This window comes from Anastrepha ludens, chromosome 2, assembly GCF_028408465.1.
Source record: "Anastrepha ludens isolate Willacy chromosome 2, idAnaLude1.1, whole genome shotgun sequence".
Lineage (NCBI taxonomy): Eukaryota > Metazoa > Arthropoda > Insecta > Diptera > Tephritidae > Anastrepha > Anastrepha ludens.
The window spans coordinates 63,657,037-63,674,886 of NC_071498.1; the positions used below are offsets into that span (position 1 = coordinate 63,657,037).

General features: G+C 35.3%; 1 protein-coding gene across 2 annotated transcripts; it reads right to left on the reverse strand.

Moving 5' to 3' along the window:
- Positions 1–11,482: 11,482 nt before the first annotated feature.
- On the reverse strand, positions 11,483–13,087 carry LOC128871625 (40S ribosomal protein S3). 2 transcript variants are annotated; one of them, XR_008456046.1, is made up of 3 exons: positions 12,976–13,087; positions 11,824–12,690; positions 11,483–11,765 (listed from the first exon to the last, which is right to left on the reverse strand). XR_008456046.1 is itself a non-coding variant. In XM_054113518.1 (2 exons), the coding sequence occupies exons 1-2, from the start codon at positions 13,003–13,005 to the stop codon at positions 11,986–11,988; spliced, it is 735 nt and encodes a 244-aa protein (XP_053969493.1). In that variant the 5' UTR covers positions 13,006–13,087; the 3' UTR covers positions 11,483–11,985. The 2 variants fall into 2 exon arrangements, 1 of the variants encoding a protein (XP_053969493.1); XM_054113518.1 differs by having other exon boundaries at positions 11,483–12,690.
- Between the last annotated feature and the right edge of the window lie 4,763 nt (positions 13,088–17,850).

A 17,850-nucleotide genomic window follows, 5' to 3' on the forward strand; every position in this document is an offset into this window, starting at 1 on the left:
GCCAATATGCATAATAGATTTCCCGGCCAGGTGGATTACTGGTCACCCATATCTAAAATAGATATCTCAAAATTTCTAGAAATCTTTAGCACAGGGATCATTGCATCAGGAATTTCACTACCTGAATATTTATGAATTTCGATGCGATTTCCATATATCTGATGAAATTTCCGATCAGTTGGTCAGAAATATTGTTAAGTCTTAGCGATTCTAAAGTAGCCTCCCTCTCAATCATGTTGCTGCATATACTTCTTTAATTTTTTTTTTTTTGCATCAGCTCAGTTCAAGTTCTCAATAGAATGAGATATTGCGACTAGACAGTCCACGCGCGGTAAAAAAATTTCCCACGCTTCTGCTTCAATTGCTCACCCCAATTATTTTTCACTGTTGGCAATCAAAATTTTCTCACTTCTATTTACATAGAAATCTTAAGTAACCAAAACCATTACATTAAAAAAAATTATGAAACATATTTTGCGGTTAAAGAATTTACTTCAGAAACCCACAGAAGCCAAAATATTAAGTCTGAGAATATTTATGCATGTATGTGTTTAAGCGATTTAAGCGATATACTCCAAAGACAAGCAATTTGCTTACAATAAATGAAAAGTAAAAACCAAAATGAAATATGTAAAAAATAATAACTATTGTATAATGACTTGATTAAAAAAAAAAAAAACAAATGCAAGAGAATTAAAAATGCACAAAATAAGAAAATTTAGCCCAGCTTTCCAACGAAACTAATTTCAAGCATTCCAAATTGTGAGTTTCTCTGCCTCTGATATTTTAAAAATTCCCCACAATTGAAGTCGCGTTGGAAAGCTAACTCGAATAGAACAAATTTATCACTATTGGGTAAAAATAGCTCGTTGCTGTGCTTTTAATAATTAAAAACGGTAAACAATTTTAGAAGGAAGAGCTCAGCCAGACAACCAAAAAGCGTGTAAGCCCCAATTTATTTATTTTTACTTTTTAAACAATTTTATTTCGTCAAAGTAAAAACGAAAGTCCGTTCAAGATCAAAATTCAAGCTCGAAATGTAGCCTCCGCAAACAAATTTTGGCGTTATTTTAAGGGAAAAACTCCAAGCTCATTGAACACGATTTAAAAACAAGCTAAAATTACAAAAAGTACAAACACAATCACCAAAAAAAGTTTTAATTTTTTTACATTTTTATCGGAAAGTACAGGCAAAATCTTTTGGAAAACATTTATTTGATTTCAATACGAAATTTTCTATTTTAATTTTTAGCAGTCATTAGCCATTAGATCAGGTTTAACTCACAATTCAAAGAAAAAAGGCTTTGAAAAAATATAAAAAAGTATATTCAGCAGTCATTTGTTAGTCGATAATAGTAATGGCGAACCAACACTCGTCGGATGTGTACGAGAGAACAAAGTAAATTTAAAATCTGCAAAATGTTTACGATTCGAAATTTATGAAAACAGTGTCGACATTTTTTAGTTCAAAAGCAAAAGAGGCACATAAATTAAAGTAAATAAACAGACATGTAGGTTGGGTTCATTTCCTTTTAAAAATCGAGTGATTCTTATTTTCTAGGGAGATAGGTTCATATGGAATTATTTATATGTTATGTATTGTATTTTATACGCAAGAGAGATTTCTGCACGGAAAAATTTATTATTTGTTCTTTCTATTGTTAATATTATTATTTGTTTAATATAATACATTTTTCGTATTTATTAATATATTTTTATTATTACATGTTATTTTAATATCGGCATGAAACATGTCTGCTCTAAATACTTTATTTTTACTTTTTTTATTATAATTTTTTTAAGTTTGTTATTTAATTATCTAATATTATCTATTTATTATCTAGGTAGTGGTTGGCGATTGACACACCTAGGCCTGCTGTAGGCCCATTGTGATACCACCAGGGCTGTCCCCTCTCCTCACTCTACATTGTCCTCATTGGACCAACCTGTAGCTTTAATATATCTAACAAGGCTTGTTATTTTTGTATTGGCTACTTCTGCCAAGTTATTCAGGGAACTTTTTCCTAAAATATTTATCCTCCTTCTATCCAGAGCCATGCACTCGCATAGAAATGTTCTATAGTCTCTTCTTCTTCAATGTCGTTACAGCTTCTGCAATAGTCGTTATAGGGTGTCCCCAGTCTACTGGCATGCCTGCCTATTAGACGGAGCCCTGTTAGAACCCCAATAAGATTTCTCATTTCCTTCCTGTTCAGTTTCAACAGTCGGTTTGTGCGGCCCATGTTCCATTCTGACCACGTCATCCTACTTGTTGCACAGGTCAGGGACTGAGTCCATAGCCCGTTGGCAGCTTTGATCGTGTATTTGTCTATAAGCATCTTACAAGTTGCTAAAGGTATTGGTATGTTCGCTTTGTCTGGTTTGATCGGGAATGTGGTACCCAATCTCGCTAGTTCATCTGCTTTGCAGTTGCCTTCTATGTCCCGGCACCCAGAGCAGGTTTATTACAAAGCACTGTAATAGTTCTGTCAAAACGTCGATACATTCTTTTACTGACTTCGAGTTAATATTAGGCGATTTTAAAGCTTTGAAGGCCGATTGGCTATTTGAATATATGTTTATATCTCTTGTGGTGAGAAACTTTTACTTAGGGCTAGCAGACCTTCCCTGATAGCCAAAATTTCAGCTTGAAATACACTGCAGTGATCCGGTAACCGGAATGAGATGTTGGCATTCATTCCTTCAGAATGAAGGCCTCCTCCTACTTGATAATTTGGCTTGGAACCATCAGTATATATGCTGATTCCGCTTCTATTGTCCATTACCCCATTGCCCCAATCTTCTTTCGTTGGGAAAGTTGTGGTAAAGGATGTGTTTAAATGCAACTCTACTGAGTTACAAAAGTCTGTCGTTTGATGTAGGAAGGGGTATTCGTCTAGTATTCTTGGGTGACCCCTTCTGTTAGTGGTTAAGTTAGAAGATTATCTTAACCTAAGTGCCGATTTCGCCGCCAGCTGTTTGCTGTAGGCCTCAATTGGTAATAAGTGCAGCAAGACATTCATCGCTGCCGTGGGCGTAGTCTTTAGTGCACCGCTTATACAGAGACTAGCACCCCTTTGAATACTTTCTAGGCTTTTACTGTTGTTCTTTTCTCAAGTGTTGGCCACCAGACTAAGGGACCGTATGCCATGATAGGCCGTACCACTGCTGTATATAGCCAGTGTACTACTTTTGTGGTTAGGCCCTATTTTGCCCCCACAATTCTTTTGTAGTATAGAGTGCTGTGACTGCTTTTTTACTCTATCATTAATCGTTTGATTCCACGAGAGCTTCCTATCTAATACTAGTCCTAGGTAGCTCGCCTCTTCCCCAATTGACAGTGTGACTCCCTCAAGGCGGCTTAGAACAGGTATCCTGTGTTTTCTGGTGAACATAATTAGTTCTGTTTTGTTGGGACTCACCCCAATTATTATCTAATTATTTATTTTTATATTTTATTATTATTATTTTTTTATTATTATTATTTCTTAATATTTGTGCTATTTCCTCGAAAGTGGACTTGGGTAAGATGCTATGGCTGTTGATATTTTAAAACAATGTAAACTAAGCCTCCCTCGAAGTTCGATTTACCATTCCAAATACTTTTTCCGGCTTCTTTCGGGGTTCGTATCCTTTCAAATCTGCTTTCAGAAACTTTCTTTTAACTGTGTGAGCTGTAACGGATTTTCCAAATTCTTTTGACAGAACAGCTTCAAGAAGAGGACTTTTTACGATGCTTGAGAGACTGGCGTATATGTTTTCGGTTTTACCGCGTTTTTTTCTTTTTGTTTAGCTTATTATGATGGGATTTTGTCTCCGCAAGACTTCCCTTCCTCAATTAAAGCTTGGATTCCCACTGCTTCACTTTTTTAGGCAACTTTTTTAATGAAAAGAAATTATTTATATCCGCTTGATAATTTTGCACTAAAGATTATTCACACATTGACTACCAAATTTAAAAGGCCAAAACATTTTAAGTATACCTTTAAAAATGCAACTCTTTAAATTCTACGCACCAAGTGTGTCAATTTATTGTTGTAATCAAAAGTTAACCACAAAAAGCAGAGATCCCTTTGGTAGCCACATTTGAAATTACTTGTATTTTAGTGAGTTGCGTAGTACTTTTGGCCAAGGATGTATGTGTGTGCATATTTCCTCACCTGTATCTCTTAGGAGGCTTGAGAGTTGCAAATGTGTGATAAAAATATATTTTTTACCAAAAATAGTTCTACAATACCCTTTTTTCTTCTACCGCTAATTAAATCATGCCCAACACACTTTACACTTTCATTGTAACTAGTTAGTAACTAGTTAAACTAACGAACAATTTGTTTAGGGTTTTGCGTTATACAAAGGAGTTATGATGCTCTGCACAGAGTAGTTGACTGCTGCGTGAGGTGCGTCAACCAGTCTTTCCACTCATTCCGATCGGTGAGAGCTGAAGCTTCGCTATTAACACTGTGAGAGAGATTACCGCAGCAACGGGCGCAATACCGAGATGCCCAACACACATGAAACTAAAATAATTAAATTATAAAAAGTAATAATGTTAAAAAGCGCACACCATCTGATGTAGTTGCACAAACAGTTAAATACACAAAAGGCTTGCCGAGAAAAATTACATGTGAGCATTTTTCTACAGATACAAAATTATTATTATGTATAACATTTTAGTTTGAAAATTCAAAAGCTTTACTTACATTCTTTACTAATCTAAATGAGTGCAAATGCAACAAGCAAACGAAAATCATGCGTATCTTAAAGCTAGCAATTTTACAATAATTCAGAGACATTGATGTATAGAGAAGGCTCAGGAACAAATGAGAAGTTTAAATCTCAAATGCTAACAAAACGCGGTTAAGAAATTTTTATTATTCTAGCACTACTGGGAAAAGTTGGCATAAGAGAGTTAATACAGCTGAGCGTAGTCAACAGAATTTAATATAGAGTTTGCATTGAAATGTAAAATGCCATGATTTGGTGTTAGGCAAAATAAAACAACAACAGAACTTGTACATTTTGCTCTCTTTAATGCCACACGACTGGGAAAAAGTTAACATACGAGAGTTAACAGAGGGGAGCGCAATCAATAGAATTGAATATAGCGTTTGCATTGCAAAATAAAACAACAACAGAACTTGTACATTTACTCTCATGCTTATTTGCAGTCGGCAGTTTGCACGCAAAAATGAATTGTTTCTTGTGGGATGAATACATTATTTCTAAATATATAAGTTTTCATATATGAATGTGAAATTTTAAGTATCTAATTAACTAGATTGTATTGACATTAAGTGTATTATCAAAATTATTTCAAAATAGCCAAATAAAAATTTAACTTAATTTACCTTGTAAACCATTCATTTACATCAAGAGTTACTATTCAACAATATATTGTACTATTCAAATGATTATGTATATTCATGTACTACGAAGTGTTGAATACATACAGCATCTACCATATTTATGTGGACAGAATAAAATCTTAACATTTAACCTTCTCATTCGTCCCTGAACCTTCTCTCTAAAACAACGTTTTCTGCTAATACTTCTAAGCAACGTTTAACGGACTAATACCGAAACAAAAACTATAAAAAAATGCATAAAAAACAAGCATCTGCATTATTTCGAATGTGAAATAACAGTGTTTTGGGATATCCAACTCCACTGTTGCAAAACAAAAACAAAAATAATAAAATTAACATAAATTCAAATCAAATTAAATCTCTGCATTACCTTTTGATAGAATTATAAAAATTTAGTTGTAAGCTACAAAAATTCATTCGAAATTGTTATTAAATTGTTGATGTTAAAAAATCTAAGAAAAATGTTAGCAAACATATACATATACATATGCATATAATAGATGAACGTACATGTACATAAATGTGTTAAAGCCAATTATGCGATTTGTATGGGAACAAAATCTTTTCATTGTTGTGTAAAAAAAAAAAAACTTATTTATGCTGTTATAATTAAGCTTTAGATGTGATTAGTTCGGCTTGTTTCGCTGATGAGTGGCATTCATTGTGGTACCTCTAAATTCTATAACATTTACAATTCATAAATTTATACAATCTAATTGATATATTACAAAGTTAAACATAAACCCCCAGTTACAAGACTTCAAATACATAAATAAGTTAATAATGAGAAAAAACAGTTAAGAATTGCTAATTAAAGACTTAAAACATGCAGTGGAAATGAACTAATATGCATTTAATGATACATATTTATGTATTTAGCTTCCTACGGGTTTACTTATACACATACATATATACATACATATATATTCATCGTCAAAACTGTCATACAAGCATAAAACATAGAACAAAATAAGGAAGCAATAGCCGCAAATACAGAATACAAATGTAGCTTCAAAATTCGTTTAGCATCCACATACCCATACGCAAACATGCATACATAAATAAATTCCAACCTAATAATATAATATTTATCAACACTATTGCCTACTAATACATGGAAATGTCACAACACCAAACTGAGCCCATTACTTCCTCAGCTGCAATACAGTTTTATACAATGTACTTACACAACTACATATACATATACATACATATATAAATATATTGCATAAAATACAACAAATGCATATTCGTAATATTTGCAATAAATATTAAACGATATATCAATATTACAAAGTATTATACATTATTAAAACATAGTTTAATAAACAACTATTTGAAGTGTTCTGCGTGTTTAAACAAGTTCCAGCAACCCGATTTAATAAAGAGAAATGAGCAAACAAATATAAAAAGCGTGTAGTGGATTTACTTCTCGCTTGATTTATTTCTTCATTCATTTAATTAATAGTCTGAAAATGCAGTAATTCTTACAGAGTATGAAAAACAGATTAATGCTTAATAATTCCATCACAAATAAATTAAACTTATAATTTCCTTGTTTCATTGCAATAAATGAAAGAAAAGGTAACATTTCTTAGATTTACATAGAAAGCATGTTAGGGAATCTGGGAATTTGGTGCAACAATTCATTTAGGAACAATAGGTCGGTTCATGAAGCAAATAATTGCTAACAATTTTTACAAATTATCACGTTTTGGTGCTCAAGTACCCAAAAAACTTGCAATGTAGGGAAAGTGAAAGAGCAAAAAGGCATTTCATTTTGAGGGGTTTTTGTAGCAGCATAAACATACCCCCAACCTACATACGGGGAATGCTGCTGGAGTGAGAGTCCTTGGCCGGATATAAATCCGGGTCGTTTCGGTAACGTAGAACCGACTGTCGTGGAAACGTAGGGGTAGTTGCAAGTGGGTTTCTACTAGATAAATTTTTATTTGCAAGCATTTGCAAGTGGAAAAACAGCCGATAGCAAATTAAAATAAGCACGAATTAAAATTTGCGAATTGCAGCTGCTAATGGAATGTTGTGCATCTGACGGCGATGATGAAATGGAACAAATTATTGAGGACAAAATGGAATAATGTGATTCCGAGGCCCGTTATTTAGCATTTTACTTTTTTTTTAAGAGGTTACTCAAGTGAAACAATTTTTAATATTTGTCATATTTTCAGCTGTTCATAAAACTTGCAAATTGTTACTGGTTTTGCATTAATTTACTTTTTTAACATTTGTCTCTATGAGAGAGACAAGTTACTGGATAATTTTTGCATGAACAGACCTAATATGTAACAATTGTTACAGACTATCAAGTTTTGATGTTCATGTACCCAAAAAACTTGCAAAGTAGGGAAAAATGAGAGAGCAAAAAGGCATTTCATTTTGAGGGGATGTTGCAAGTGAGTTTCTACTGGACAAAATTTTACTTGTAAGCATTTGCAAGTGAGAAAATCAGCTGATTGCAAATTAAAATACTTAATTAAAATTTGCGAATTGAGTCAAAATTCTAAATTAAAAAAAAAAAAATTTTGATTAAAATTACGAATATTTATAAATATATTTTAGAAAAAATGTATAAAGTTTATTTGAAGTCATTAAACAGGAATCGATCAGTAAATATATTGTTAATAAAATTTATAAAGTTTATTTGAACTCATCCAGCAGGTTTCAGCCAATGATATAGAGGTATGCACTTCTGAACCACAGCCTCCAGACACCATTTCTGCAGTCTCCGAAATATAAGTCAAAAGCATTGAAGCGATTTATCGCATTTTAACTGATCATTCGGTTAACTGAGGACCAAAAATTGCTCAGAATTCAACATTCGAAAGACCTCATTAAAGGGCGATAAAAGACGAGAACTTCCTTAACAACATTGCAACTGGTGACGAAACGTGGTGTTTCCGACATGAACCTGAAACTAAGCGTTAAAGTGCCGAATGGAAGGCCCAAGACGAGCCACCACCCAAAAAATCGCGTTTGGAGAAATCAAAAATCAAGTCGATGCTCATTTGTTTTTACGATTCCAAGAGAATTGTCCACAAGGAAGTCGTGCCAATGAGCCAACCCGTCAATGCAATTTTCTAACTTGGCGTTTTGAAGCGTTTGTTGTATCGCATTCGTCGAATTCGCCCTAAGTACTGCGAAGGAGGAAGTTGGCGCTCATTGCGTGATAATGCACCATCTGGATCGATATCCACTCATATGATTTTTTGAATAGAAATCGCATTTTAACCATCAATGACTCACCGTATTTTGCCTGATATATCTCCCTGTAACATCGACCTATTCGTAAAATTGCATTTGGCCATGAAAGGAAAACATTTTGCATCCGTAGAGGCCATCCAAAAAGCTTGTACCGACATCCTGAAGGAAATTCCGGTCTATGGCCTGAAACACTCTTTCGAAAAGCTTTTAAATCGCGCAAAACAGTGTATCGAGGCCAGAGGGAACTTTTTTGAATAAATAAACTCGAAGTTATGAGAACGAAGCTCCTATCGTTTCTATCGTATTTTAGCTCAGTCTTGCTTATTGTGGACTACACCTTGCATATACATACATATAAATACATGCATAGACGGAAGCAAGGACATCGGATTTTCTTTCGACAGGGCAGCTGCAAGGACAAATGAAGATTTTTTCGATCCTTGAGAGTCTCGCGTATAACTTTTCTGTCTTCCCGTATACTAGTGAGGTATTTTCTTCCATTTTTTTAATTTATTCTGGTAGAATTTTGTCTCCACAAATCGCTCATTAGCCCATTAGACTGTGCACCGCGAACATTTCACTAAATTAGTAATATATTATCAACCTGAGACTTCCTTTCCTCACTTAAAGCTTGGATTCTCACTATTTTGTTGTAACAAAGTTTACATTCAAGTGAAGAAAGCTGGGATTGCCACAACAATGCAATTTCTAATGAAATGTGCTTCATTATATTCTTCATTGGGCAGTGATGATGAAATGGAACAAATTACTGTGGGCAAAATTATTTACTTTTTTTAATTTAATACGAGGTAGCTCAACTGAAAAAATTATACAATAAGTTTTGTGATTTTTCCCACCAAAAATTTATTCAGCTGTTCGTAAAACTTGCAAATTTTTACAGGTTTACTTTTTTTAATATTTTTCTCTTTGCGAGCGAATTCTCGGAAATGAAGTTACTGGCCAGTTACTGCATAATTTTTGCATGAACAGATCTAATTTGAAGTGGTTCTTTGTTGAAGAAAATCTAGGCCAATATGATTTGAAAGCGAATTAAATTCTCTCACAGTTCTAGAAATCGGAGCATTGGAAGCATAATTAGTTCGGACCATCCCAAACAAGAAAATATCACGAATTCGTAAGCTTCGGTGAGAAATATTGAAATTAATTTTCTCGAGTAGCAATGGAAAGTCAATCGCCTAACTTATCAACTCGAAAACGAAAGTGAGGAAGAGAATAGTCCTTCTAATGTCTAATCTTTTTAGATTAATAAGGTAGCACCGACTTTTATAGAATGGACTTGGATCAGTGAAATCCAAAGAATGCACAAAAGCTTTCTGGATACGTTTAAGCTTACTAATATGATAAGCATAATATGGTCTCCAAGTAAATACTTTCAATGCTCTTCAATTCTGTAATTTAAATGCCTATGAGAGGAGAATTTTGTGTCGAATACCACACCAAGATCAATAATTAGATTGGATTAACTAGAACCACCAGTGAGTATAGCAGTATATAGCAGTGAGTATAGAGTATAAGATAGGAAGATTTAATGTAAGAAACATAAAAACACTTATTTGTATTTAAATCGAACTTCTTTCTTTTATACCAAGCAACGACGTTTTCTACAATAAATCTGATTAAAGATTTATATAGTCCGCTGTACGTGCAATCACCAAGTATATTTTTAAATCATCAACATAGAAAATAAAATTTGCGTTATTAAAACAACTAGAAATGTCATTAACAAATATTATAAAAAGTAGTGGACCCAGTATACTTGCCTGGGGTGCACCAAAGGACGCAATAAAAGAAATAGATGGCACACCAACAACATTAACTATATATTATATTTCCGAGAGGAGAAATAGGATTTAATCCATTTTAAAAGATTGGAACGAAATCCTATAGCTCTCAATTCGGAATTAAACCCCTGTGATTAACCTTATCAAATGCTTTTAAAAAGTCTGTATACACATGTCAACTTGAACTTTTTTTTTAAAGATGATGTAAAATATTCAATAAAATATGATTACATCAGAAAACACTGCAAGATTTGAAACAGTGGATCTAATATACCTTTCATGAAAACATGTTGGTCTACAGAGACAAAATGATTAAATGCAAACCAAATTTTATCTTTCACTATAAGTTCAAATAATTATGAAAACGTGGATAATTTGACGATTGGTCTATAATTGGCAATATTATTCTTATTACCACTTTTGAATACTGGATGGATTAATGGTTGTTATCGTACCCTTCCCAATCAAGGAATTTGGATAGGCGATTGCAGTGCAGTTCTTAAAAAGATACGACGATAGAGCCTCCACATCAGATTTTGGTGGTGTCTTAAGTTGGCGAATTCCATCTACAACATCAGTAAGCATTGACTGAGGAACTCATACTCAAGTGAAACGCAGAAATCAAATACGAGTCTGCTTGAAAATTTGAACGGAGGAAATCTGCAAAACCATTAGCTGCATCTATGGAAAAATATGCTTGAGTTTAATTATAGTAGACAACAGAAGGAATACTTGAGCCTGATTTCCCGCATTTAACAAACCGCCAGAAGGAACTAGGATTTAATTTTAAGTCCGATTCGAACGTGACAATATAATGTCGCTTTGAATTCCTATCCAAAGATGTGAGTTCTCTAGAAAAATGTAAATATTTATCTTTATGAGTGGAAGTGTGAAAACTTAAAACTTTTTGAAATATTTATTTCTCAGTATTTTAAGTTTAAGTATGCCACGGTACTCTATAACTAATTTTTTCTTAACACAGGTATATTATTTTTACAGATATAATTTATCTTAAGCTTAAAAATGTCGTAACAATAGGCAACTTCAAACCCAGTAAATAAGGAATCAACTGCTAAGTTCATTATATTAAAATCAAAATTTCTAAAACAAAAACTAGTAGACACGTTATCAGGACAAAATACATTCAACTCATAAAATTCTTTATGAAGTGCTGGTTGGGTGAATTTGTTGTTCTGACAAAGATGTTATTATGTAGTTATATTTCGCACCTTGAAACTGTTTCTTATAGCCGTTGAATTTTCTAAGGTGATATATGTGATTGTGCCTCATATTTGGCAAACTAAATTGATGAATTCGTAATCAACTCCAAAACTATCGCTTTTTTGCTTTAAGAATACAGATGAAGTATCCCTGACTACGAAAATTAATTTTAAGTTAGGTATAAATTTAATATATATTAGATCTAACTTTACCTTCATCGTCCTCTAAAATACCACATACCAAAATGCATTTTTACTTATTTTGTACAAAAATTCTCCATAGGAATTTTTGTTGTTCCTTGAAGACGTCATATTTAATTTTTTATTGATTTTCTACCTTCACTTTTTCATAAAAGCATTTTTTAAATTAAAAATTTACAAAACTTTTGGAACCTCCGCCAATTCATCCAGTGGTTTGGGTGGTGGAATTTTGTATTCTGTCTCTGGGGTCTCATAGATTTTCTCCTCCTTGGGCTCCACAACCGACACATTATCGGGCAATGGCTTCTTGGGGCCGATCTTGTTCTTGGGATCGTAAGGCAACATGATTTTCACCTTAATACCCAAAACACCTTGACGCAGCAAGACGTGACGGGTAGCGGTTTCAACGTAATCGTTGCATGGATCACCAGAGTGAATCATCAGACCATCGACGAATTTCATCGACTTTGCACGTTGACCACGCAATTTGCCGGACACAACAACTTCACAGCCCTTGGCGCCCGATTCCATAATGAAACGCAATACACCATAGCAAGCACGACGCACTGCCAATCCTCCAGTCAACTTATAACGCAAAGATTCAGCTTGCGCTATAGCACACAAACCACGGGTAGCCACTTTTTCGGCGTACAATTCGATGCGACCAGGCTCGAAATTGAAACGCTTCTGCACCATAGCGGTCAGTTCACGAATACGACGACCCTTCTCACCCAACACTTGTTGTGTTTTGGTGGCCATGATGATGATTTCAGTGCGGGCAGGGGTAACGCGAACCTCTACACCAGAGTAACCATCCTCGGCGAGCTCACGAGTCAGGAACTCATTCAATTCAGCCTTGAAGATGCCGTCGGCAACGAACTAGAAGAAAATACAAACAAAACGATTGAATATTAAAAAAAATGCAGCAGAAAAATGTATGCATATTAAGCAAATAAGTATAGTTTTCTGTGGGGTGCTCATTTTTCTTCATTCAATTGCTCAGCTCCAAGACAACCAATTGACGTTTGCATTTTGAGGTTAGCTACAACATTTGTCTTCCAATCCGGCGGTAGGAATTATTTTTTACTCTTTTTCACTTTCACTCAATATCACAGGTTTAATATTAATGTTACTATATTTATAAACACATCTGGAATTGGTTACCTTTCGTTTTTTTGAGATATTAAGGCTCATTTTGTATCATATACGTCTCGCACAGAACGTGGTCAAACAGAAAGAAGGAGGCACGGCCTTACCAGCACCATGGCAGTCACATTGAACTGCTATACCATTATTTGAACTGCAAAATAAGTTATCGATAGGTTTTAAACACAGAGATGCATTGTGAATAATACAATACAAGTTACACGTTCAAGATTTTGCTTTCGAATGGATCACACAGCTTACTTGAATAGACAGCTCATTGACGCAGCCTGAACGCAACATGCTAGTCAATTATTTTCAAGACGCCGTCCTTAAGAAAACAAACTGAAACACAGAAAATGCTTAATATAAAAAGGAAAAACGGAAGGTTTCATTAAGATCATTTTTTAATTAATTTATTTATTTATAAGACAATACAATTATTTTTACACTAAAGAATAATAATATGTAGACGGCCGCCGTAGCTATTCGGAAATGCGTAGGTTCGAATCTGCGTGCGTGAAACAGCAAAATGATAGAAAAAGTTTTCTTTAATAGCGGTCGCCCCTCGGCAAGCAATGCCAAACCTCTAAATGCATTTCTGCAATGTAAAAGCTCCGCCCATTCGTGGAACAACATAAAGGTGTAAGTGCCTGACTTATTAATGTGTTCTTCCTAGTAAGAAGTCTTCTTACAATTAATTTACCACCCCACTAGCGTGATTAGTCACTTACTGGTGTGGTAGACGAAATCTCTTACCAGCAGATTATTAAGCATTGAAATTAAATGAACTAATTACGTTGTGTTGCCATTCATTCGTGACTTTTCTTTAGCAATCCAATAATCGGACTAATAGGAATTATAGAGGGGAATTTTATTGGAGGAAAATGTAACAATAGTATGTGGCTGTTTTTCCGGCAACCACGCAGCTAATTTATTAAGGCCTTTTGGTCGGCCTGCCGCCATTTGCTGGCAATTTTTCTTATTAAGCAAATAATAAGAACAAGAGAAAGAGTATCCAAAGTGAATTACGAATATTCAGTAGAGCTCGCTTCATCCCAGTTGTAAGGATCCGGAACATACGTCCAATTTCCAACTGAAACAGCTGTTCGAGCAAATGAGCGTGACTACTTACGCCAGGTCGATCTCGGAGATCCCGTAATAAAGTGCAAGGTTTTTTTAGCCAACAATTTATTTCGCATTCTCCGATCGATAGGTTTAAGCGTAGTGTGCGCCACTTGTTTTTCCAGCGATGAAGTGCAGGTCATCAGCAAAGCAAAATCTTCCAAAATCATTGACCCCGAAAAGATTTAACATGTTAATACTGAAAAACTTGGGCCCATTGGGAGTAGGATATCTCACAAAGGTCCTCAATCTGTTCTTGGGCACTCTCATAACTTTCCACAAGTGGAAAGCAGGGTGAGTTATCCCACTATTGAAACCTGGGAAACCTGCAAACCAAGGGGAGTCTTAGCGCCCGATAACTCTCCTTTCCCCAATAGTAAGCACACTTGAGATCATCTTATTCTCACTCTTTACGAAACACCTGGCTCGAGCTACGCATCACATGGTTTCCGTAGAGTGCGCAGTACCACCACAGCACTCACCGCCATAAACACACAGATTAATCAAAATCGCCCCTATAAGAGGACTGTTCTAGTAACGTTGGCGCTGGCCTTCGACACGATCAGCCATCCCACGCCACTAGATGATATCCAACAGTCGATTCAAAACCGTAACAAGTTCCTCAAATCGCTAGTCGGTAGGACTCGGAGCAAAGACAAAGAAATTATGCTGGCGACATTTAAAGCAATTGGCCGGTCGGTTCTAAATTACGCTGCGCCTGTCTAGTCACCTGGCATTGTGGGCAAAACTTCACACCTGTTAGAATTCTTCACACCTGGTACAACTATGGGATGTCTCCTGATGACTCCTCTACAACACCACTACAAGGAGTCTTCCATGCTCCCGGTCAAGGGGCACAGTAAAATGCTCAGCAATCAATTTCTGCTGAATTGTTACCGTTGGAATCACATCTGCAGGCATTTATTAGAGGCTGAGCCACCTCCCGAAAGAGTCGGGAATCATCCCTAACACCCCTCTGAACCCAACCCGTCAAAACAGCATGTTTCCTGGCCCCACCATAAGATGAGTTAGACAATGACGATCGGTGACTACATCGCATTTGGTGAACTGCGACAACAACAACATACACACACCCACACCCTTTCTTCCCACGGCGTTAAAAACCAAAAAACTGCATTTGGAGATTTTGTTATAATTCGTGCTTTCACTGTTTGGTGCGGTTTTTGGGCTGGCGGCATCATCGGGCCATTTTTTTTTTTTTTAAATGAGCGAAGAGCCGCGGTTACGTTACCGTGACATGCTCAACGAGTTGTTTCCAAAAATTGAAGGGGATGACATGGACGACATTTGGTTTCAACAGGACGGTGCAACTTGTCGAACTTTTGGCTACCGTTTTTGAAAACCGAATAATCAGCCGAAATTCCGATATCAATTGGCCGCCTCGGAGCTGTGATTTAAGCCCGTTGGACTATTTTTTATGGGAAGCCGTTAAGCTAATTACACACCAGGCAACCGTTGCAGCAACACGGCCATGTTGAAGCAACCGTTGCCTCGTGTGTAGCTGTGTTGCCAATTGATTTTCGTGTTGCTGCAACCGTTGCCTGAAATATCAAATAAATTTGATTTTTGGGATAGGTTGCTGCAACCGTTGCTTCGTGTGTATCATTGTTTACTGCTTTTACTCGTTCAGTTCGTTGAAAACAAGCGAAGAAGAAGGTTCGTGCGGAGTAAAATAAAGTGAAAAAGGAAAAAATGGCAATTGAAAATAATGAAAATTATGTTAATTTTATTAACGAATATAAAAATTTGAGAGAGCTGTAGGATATAAGTAGTGAAAAATATAAAAATAAAAATTTTAGAAAAAAAGCATACGAACATTTAAAACATTAATACAATAAAATTGATAAAAATTTCAAGCCCGCAAAAGAGTTTCCTGTTGCAAGATACCGCAAAGTTATTGCCAGTCTAATTTCTGCTGATATTGCCTCTCTCATTATGGTATCTTGTTTCGTTATTTTGGCCTTTACGAAGTCCAACAATTTTCTAAACAGGGCTTCGTCCATCCTCATGTAATTTTTATAGTCCGCTGGCTCATTTTCCTTCAATTCTTTCAGCAGCCTCTCGTTCGAAAATTCGATTTTTTTTAAAAGCCAATTTTTGGACCAAATTTTCTTTCTCTTCTTTTGTTGCATCTCTTCTTTCTCATTTTCGTACAAAAGATCGTCAATTATAATAAGAGAAGTAATTTTCGTATTTCGTCGATCATTTAAAAAATGTAATTTTACGTATCTTCCGCTTGTACCTTTCCTGCACCACAGTTATACACAATACTGAGATTGAAGCAACGGTCGCAACGTGTTTCTTAAACAAAGGCAACACGTTGCTGCAACCGTTGCTTCAACGGTTGCCTGGTGTGTATTTAGCTTTAAGGACAAATGCTATGCGAACCATCCAGATACGATTGATGCTTTAAAAGACGAAATCGAAGTTGCCATTCATGAAATTGGAGCCCAAACAATCGAAAATGTGCTTAAAAATTGGGTTGATCGAATGGCCTACTGTAAAGCCAGTCGTGGCAGTCATTTGAACGATACTATTTTTCATTCATAAATGATAATGTTCAGTCTTCAAAATAAAAAAAAAAGTTTGAAAAAATATTGATTAGTCATGCCGTCATGCGGTTGTCAAATCACGAAAAATAAAGTAATGGGTTTCAGAAGGCGTCACCTTCCTTATTTTGTACACCGAACAATAAACAGGTTATAGCAGCAAGGCTAAAATTTTGATATTCTCCTATTCTTTTGGTCTCTAAATTATAAAATTTGGTTTCAATTACTCAAAACTATCAATCTTTGTATATTTTGATATTCCAGGGAGCAAAAGCTGTAAAACAATTTGCTATAGTTGTTTTTTTTCTACTTTTGTTCAACTAGTTTACCAATTTAGGAAACTCGTTACAGACAGAGAAACTGATTATAGCCTAGACAGACGGCGGACTTAATCGGGATTAATAACGACTTAATTTGAAATTATCTCAGGAATTAAGTGCAACTAATGTTTGTCAATCCACAGACTAGACTTAATTCTCATAACTTATAGGGATTAGGAGAATTTTTGATGACAATGATAAATGATGAAACATTTAAAGAGACGAACAAAAAAGACTGAATGCAGTGCTAATTTGCACTAACACGTTCGAAATTATATAAATTGTTTTGATATTTCGGAGCAGCTTGAGAAATTGCAATGTAATATTTTTTTAATAAATAATTATTCCTTAGTATCAGGGCAACTAAAAGCTGGATCATTTTACTGTCAAAACCATCCAATAAGCAAATCAGCTGTTTACTAATCCGCGTAAGAACCGTCTGTCACATTGCAGTTTTAATCAGAATTAACTGCGCCGGTAATCCTGATTAACGCTGCCGTCTGTCTAGGCTACAAACTATAAATATTTGAAGATTTTGACATTTTAAGGACCAAAAAGCAAAAACAAAATATTTTGCTATGTTTTTTTTTTGTTCTACTCTGGTTCAACTACTATATTTTATATATACATATATATAGAATCGGCGCGTACACCCTTTTTGGGTGTTTGGCCGAGCTCCTCCTTTTATTTGCGGTGTGCGTCTTGATGTTGTTCCACAAATGGAGCGACCTACAGTTTAAACCGACTCCGAACGGCAGATATTTTTATGAGGAGCTTTTTAATGGCAAAAATACACTCGGAGGGGTGCCATTGCCTGCCGAGGGCCGACCGCTATTAGAAAAATGTTTTTCTTAATTTTGGTGTTTCACCGAGATTCAAAC